The sequence below is a fragment of the Anolis carolinensis genome, chromosome 3 (genome assembly GCF_035594765.1).
Source record: "Anolis carolinensis isolate JA03-04 chromosome 3, rAnoCar3.1.pri, whole genome shotgun sequence".
In the NCBI taxonomy this organism is placed as follows: Eukaryota; Metazoa; Chordata; class Lepidosauria; order Squamata; family Dactyloidae; genus Anolis; species Anolis carolinensis.
In genome coordinates, this window is record NC_085843.1 from 165327136 (window position 1) to 165333763 (window position 6628).

Below are 6628 nucleotides of genomic sequence, written 5' to 3' on the forward strand. Positions count from 1 at the left end.
ACCTTCCTGCCGGAGCGGTACCTATTGATCTACTCACATTTACATGTTTTCGAACTGCTAGGTTGGCAGAAGGTGGAGCTAATAGCGGGCGCTCACTCCGCTCCCAGGGTTTGAACCTGCAACCTTTCGGACTGCAATTTCAGCAGCTCAGTGCTTTAACACACTTCGCCACCAGGGTTAGGTATTATAGGTAAAACATAGGGTTAGGTATTATGTGTGGTTTCAAGATAATGGCAGGAAAGGTCTTGGACAGTATCCCCTGCAGATATAGGGGTTGTACTCTAGAAATACACCGGAGCCCCGGTGGCGAAGTGTGTTAAAGCACTGAGCTGCTGAACTTGCAGACCGAAAGGTCACAGGTTCAAATCCCGGGAGCGGAGTGAGTGCCCGCTGTTAGCTCCAGCTTCTGCCAAGCTAGCAGGTGTCTATGGACAACGCCGGCTCTTCGGCTTAGAAATGGAGATGAGCACTAACCCCCAGAGTCAGACATGACTGGACTTAACGTCAGGGGAAAACCTTTAACCTTACTCTAGAAATAAGTATAAATGTTGTACCACATCTGGTATATCTGTGGAATAGACAACAGTGTGACACTAGAATGGCAGGAAGTACTGGGTTTCCCCTACCAGATGTGCTGGATAAAATCCCCCTTGTCTTCAGTAAAACCTCCCATTATCTGGAGTGTTGGTAGTTACAGCCCGACATACCCGGAGAGCAAAATGTTGGAGAAGACTGAACTAGACCATGCCAAGGTAAGTCTTACTGTATAGAAAATGAACCCTATAATGTAATATAGTAATGTACATACTCTTCCTTCCTGTGCAGCTCTTCCTCAGACTCTGTCAGTCGTTGCTTCAGCACCGCAATCATCTCCACTGCGACATCCACCTGTCTGTTGAGGGCCATCTCCCGCTTCTGAACTTCCTGCTTCTTCTGTGAAAGCTGCACAAAAGCCGCCCGCACTTCCAAGAGCTCGGCAGTCTTTTGGGACAGCTCTTTGGTGAGCTTGTCGATCCTCTTTTCGATGGTTTTGTCGACCGCTTCCACCATCCTGTTAAACTTCTCTCTGACATGGGCCTCAAAGGAGGCTTTGGAGTCTGTGGTCGCCAAGCCCGGCTTAGAAATGGGCTCATCGATGGATTCCCCTGATGTGTAATTGGACCCATAAGACGCAGGTCTTTCGGCTTCCACCTCCAGCGGCTTCCTGTTCTTGGAGTTCTCTCGTCCCGTGTCGCAGAAGTTCAGATAGGATGTCTTTGGTTTCATGATGTTGGTGCTGTCTCCCAGCATCCCATGCATGAGGGGCTCGGGGGAAGAGATCAGGTCTGCATCTTGGATGGATGAGAAGAGGTTGCATTTTGTCAGGAGGCTCCTGTCTTCGTAACTATGGTTGAATTCCAAGTGGGCTCTCAAGGACGACAGGGTCCGGAATCGGGTGTGGTCCCCGCATCGAGGGCAACGAAATGGCATGCAGACACTGACATTTTCAAAGGACTCCTGCCAGGGGTATCTGCTTTCTTCAAAAGTGTTCTGTTGCATTACTTTCCAAGTCCTGGAAGGAAGGGAAATAAGGCCAGGTTTCTCAGGTTAGTTCCAAAACATAAATACATGTTCTTAGTCAGCCTTCCCTTGACACCTTGGGTTATCAATGCGACACAGTTCTATAGGCCCCTACCCTACTCTCCTTTCAGAAGAGCCTTAAGACCTGGCTCTTCCAAAAAGCCTTTGAGGGTTAATTATTATAGGGTCGATTTTCCTTCCCATCTAATAATAGGTTGCCTGGCCACGATTATCTCGCACTTTATTGATTTTTAAATCATGAAACTACCTCTACCATGCTGAAGTTTTTCCCCTTGACCCAGCTCCGTGTTTTTAGCCCTGTTTTTTAACCATTTTATGCTGTGCGCTGACTTTTATAACTGTTTATTGATGTTATGTTTTTATTGATGTGACATTGTTTTATTGCCGATTTTGTTTTATTGTTTTATTGCTGTTATTGTATTGTTGTCGGGCATGGCCCCATGTAAGCTGCTCCGAGTCCCTTCGGGGAGATGGGGCGGGATATAAAAATAAAGTTGTTGTTGTTATTATTATTATTATTATTATTATTATTATTATTATTATTATTATTTGCATTACAATACATGCCTCCCTGCCCTATCAACATATTTAGTATCCATTGTATCACTTAGGCCCCTTCTACACTGCCATATAAAATCCAGATTATTATTAACTGGATTATATGGCAGTGTAAAGATAAAGGGTAAAGGTAAAGGTTTTCCCCTGACGTTAAGTCCAGTCGTGACCGACTCTGGGGGTTGGTGCTCATCTCCATTTCTAAGCCAAAGAGCTGGCATTGTCCATAGACACCTCCAAGGTCATGTGGCCGGCATGACTGCATGGAGCGCCATTACCTTCCCACCAGAGCGGTACCTATTGATCTACTCACATTTGCATGTTTTCAAACTGCTAGGTTGGCAGGAGCTGGGGCTAACAGCGGGCGCTCATTCCGCTCCCAGGATTTGAACCTGGGACCTTTCGGTCTGCAAGTTCAGCAGCTCAGCGCTTTAGCACAGTGCGCCACCACCAGGAACCCATATGGCAGTGTACATTGATATAATCCAGTTCAAAGCAGATAACATGGATTATTTGCTTTGATAATCTGGATTATATAGCAGTATAGAAGGGGCCTAAATGATACGATGGGTACTAAATCTGTGGCTGTGGACATGTATTGTATATAGAAATTGTATATAGAAATGTGTCGTATAACCCAGGTTGTCAGCTAGAATAATATTCCCCCTTGGAAGTATTTGTCGGTCTCTTCCAATGCAATTCAATGGTATGTTTCTGGTCCAAGTATAGTCAAAATGGAGGATTCACTATTATTCATAGATTCATGTATTCATACAGACTATTGGAACATATTCTCCATGGATATGGAATCATATTATACAGAATATTTTTTTTAATCCTCCGACTACATCAATTACTACTAGTGCAAACTGTGCTCCATCATACCTCGAAGCATCATGTTACAGACAGCGTTTTGTATTGAAAGAAAAAAATGTAATTTTTTTTAAAAAGATTCTGAATTCCTCAGTTTGAAAAGTTAATGTTTTGCAGTTGCAGTCAGATGCATATGTAAATGAAATCTATATACATTCCAGTCCCATTTCTGGCTCAATGACTTCTATGGGATTTGGAGAAAAGAATACGAGGGGCACAGGGCATGGTAAATGGTAATAAATAAATGAACAATAAAGATAAATAAATATAGAAAAAGAGCCGAAGCCCCGGCTCTGCACACAAGCATTTAAAGAATAAGTTTCTACGGCTTCTACAAGTTCTGGATTAAGGATTATGAGTAAGGTTTTTGGATGAATTGATCTATGCACTTTATATGTTTTTAAATTTTGTATACTGTTTTATGTACACTATTGCTTAAAGTTGATCATTTTTAACTGTTTTTATGTTTTACAGTTACTGTGATTTTATCAGCATTGAATTTTTGCCAGTTTTGTAAGCCGCCTCATGTCCCTTCAGATGAGAAAGGCGGGATTGAAAGGAAGTAAATAAATAAATAAATACAACCTTTTTATACTATATTATACGAAATTGATTGTTTTAATTGCTTATGTTTTATTTTTTGTACTGTACACCGGCATTGAATTTTGCCAGATTGTGAGCTGCCCTGAGTCCCTTTGGGTGAGAAGGGCGGCATAGAAATGATGGAAATAAATAAATAAATAAATTTATTCAAGAAGTCTTTTAAAACAGAAAGTTTTTAACAATAGATCAAGGAGTGCTGCATGAGTCTAGGAATTATTTTAAACATTTTGTTTTCAAATTGGTTGTAATCATTGCTTTGATAATTGTAATATTTAATTCTACTTTAAACATTATGTAGGTTTTTAAATTGTACCGTTTTTAATGCTGTGAACTGCTTTCGGTCCCGGTTCTGGGAGAAAAGTGAGGTTCACACAGATATAACAACAATGACATTGAATTTTAGTGATGTGAAGATACAGAAGAATCAATACTAAATCCTTAATATGTCGAGTTCACATCTTGGAAAAACTATATTTTGACTTATACTGTTGGTTACAGGGATCCATCAATCGCTTATAGAGTGGCTAAGTTTTGTGCGTCAGCTATAAAAATGAGGTTCAACTTTTGTGAATTTAAGTAACATGTTCTCTCTAGGAATTGCTAGATTCTCCGGGGTGACTCGATTGTCCACTTCCACGAAAGTGGAGAGCGTACTGCATTTATATTTGAGAAGAAACCAAAACTGTGGCCCTCCAGATATTGTATATCCTTGCTAGCAACAATAAACATAGCCAATGCTAAGGGTTGATGGGAGCTACCTTCCAGCAATACCTTGGAGAGCTGCAGCTTCTCACTCCTTCTTTTAAATGCAGCTGGAACTCAGCTCACAAATTCTTTCCTCTAAGGAATCGTGCATTGAGGAACCATGGATTGCAATGGCCTAGCTCAGCACTAATAAAAATATTTAGAAATAATCTCACACATTTGTACAAAATTTTGTTTTTAAATATTTAAAGCATATTTAAAACAGAATGCATACTGAGAAAATTGAGTGGGAGGGGCAAAAAAAGGGAGTCGCAAATTCTCTGGACAGAATATACATTTGTTACAAAACCAAATGCACAGCTGGAATGATGTACATTTAGGGTACAGTCCTGCCTCCTAATACAGTAGAGTCTCACTTGTCCAACATAAACGGGCTGGCAGAACATTGGATAAGCGAATATGTTGGATAATAAGGAGAGATTAAGGAGAAGCCTATTAAACATCAAATTAGGTTATGATTTTACAAATTACGCACCAAAACATCATGTTATATAACAAATTTGACAGAAAAAGTAGTTCAATACGCAGTAATGATACTTAGTAATTACTATATTTACGAATTTAGCACCAAAATATCACGATGTATTGAAAACATTGACTACAAAAATGCGTTGGATAATCCAGAACATTGGATAAGCGAATGTTGGATAAGTGAGACTCTACTGTAGTGTCATTTAATGATTCTCTATGAATGCTAATTTCTATTTTGAAAAATAATCTGAGCTGAGATCAACTCAGTCAGAGGCTCTATCTACCTACCTACCTATCTATCTATCTATCTATCTTGTTAAAGGTATGCAGGTTTAGCCAAGCCAGTGCTGGTGGAAAAAAAGTACAGAAACTGCTCAGACTTTCCCAAAGGATTGGGATATAAGTGCTATAAGACCTAAATAGGAGCCCCTGATGGCATGGCGGGTTAAACTGCTGAGCTGCTGAACTTGATGATCAAAAGGTTAGTGGTTTGATTCCAGGGAGCGAAGCGAGCTCCCGCTGTTAGCCCCAGCTTCTGCCAACCTAGCAATTCGAACACATGAAAACGTGAGTAGATCAATAGGTACCTCTCCAGTGGGAAGGTAAAAGCATTCCATGCAGTCATGCCGCCATATGACCTTTGAGGTGTCTACGAACAACACCAGCTCTTCGGCTTAGAAATGGAGATGAGCACCAACCCCCAGAATTGGACATGACTAGACTTAATGTCAGGGAAAAACCTTTACCTGTACCTTAAGGCCTAAATATCCAAAGGCACCAGATCTTGAAAACTAAGGGCTCTATATCCCAGAATATCAAGGCAGAAAATCCCACGATATCTGCTTTGAACTGGGTTCACACGGCCATATATTCAAAGCAGATAATGTGGGATTTTACTCAGCTGTGTGGAAGGGGCCTAAGAATCAGCACTGGTTGGCACTTGAATGGGAAACCACCAATGAAACAGTGCTGTGCCAGGATACACTAGGCTATATCTGATAGGAAGAAACTGGGGGTGGGGTGGGGGGGAAGCATTTCTATTTCTTGACAAAAAAACTCCTATGAAATTCATGGGGTCAAGCCTTGTGACTTGAAGGTTGGGTTGCTGACCTGAAGGCTGCCAGGTTCAAATCCCACCAGGGAGAGCGTGGATGAGCTCCCTCTATCAGCTCCAGCTCCATGCGGGGACATGAGAGAAACCTCCCATAAGGATGGTAAAACATCAAAACATCTGGGCGTCCCCTGGGCAACGTCCTTGCAGATGGCCAATTCTCTCATTCCAGAAGCAACTCAGGTTGCTCCTGACACGAAAAAAATTAGAAGTTGATAGGTTACCCAAATGCACATGCGCGCACACATATACACAGGTTGTAATGCATAGTAATAAAGGAAACGCTTGAGATAATGCATTAGGATCTGAAAATGATTCCTTGGGCTGGATCTACCCTGCCCTATATCCCAGGATCTGATCCCAGATTATCTGACGGTGCAGATTCAGGGCCCTTCCGCACAGCCATATAACCCAGAATATCGAGGCAGAATAACCCACAATTTCTGATTTTAACTGGGGGCCCTTCCACACAGCCCTATATCCCAGAACACCAAGGCAGAAAATCCCACAATATTTGCTTTGAACTGAAATATATGACAGTGTGGACTCAGATAACCCAGTTCAAAGCAGATACTGTGGGATTTTCTGCCTTTATATTCTGGGTTATAGGGTTGTGTGGAAGGGCCCTGGGTTTTGTGAGTCCACACTGCCATATATCCCAGTTCAATG

At 41.7% G+C, this 6628-nt stretch overlaps 1 protein-coding gene across 1 annotated transcript in view; it reads right to left on the reverse strand.

Annotated features, from left to right (window-relative positions):
- The window catches only part of znf365 (zinc finger protein 365), a 36280-nt gene that overhangs the window by 25719 nt on the left and 3933 nt on the right, over window positions 1-6628 (reverse strand). The window contains exon 2 of the mRNA XM_062975774.1: window positions 809-1552. Within this exon, the coding sequence (XP_062831844.1) occupies window positions 809-1539 (731 nt within the window). The 5' untranslated portion in view covers window positions 1540-1552. The remainder of the gene's footprint in view (window positions 1-808; window positions 1553-6628) is intronic.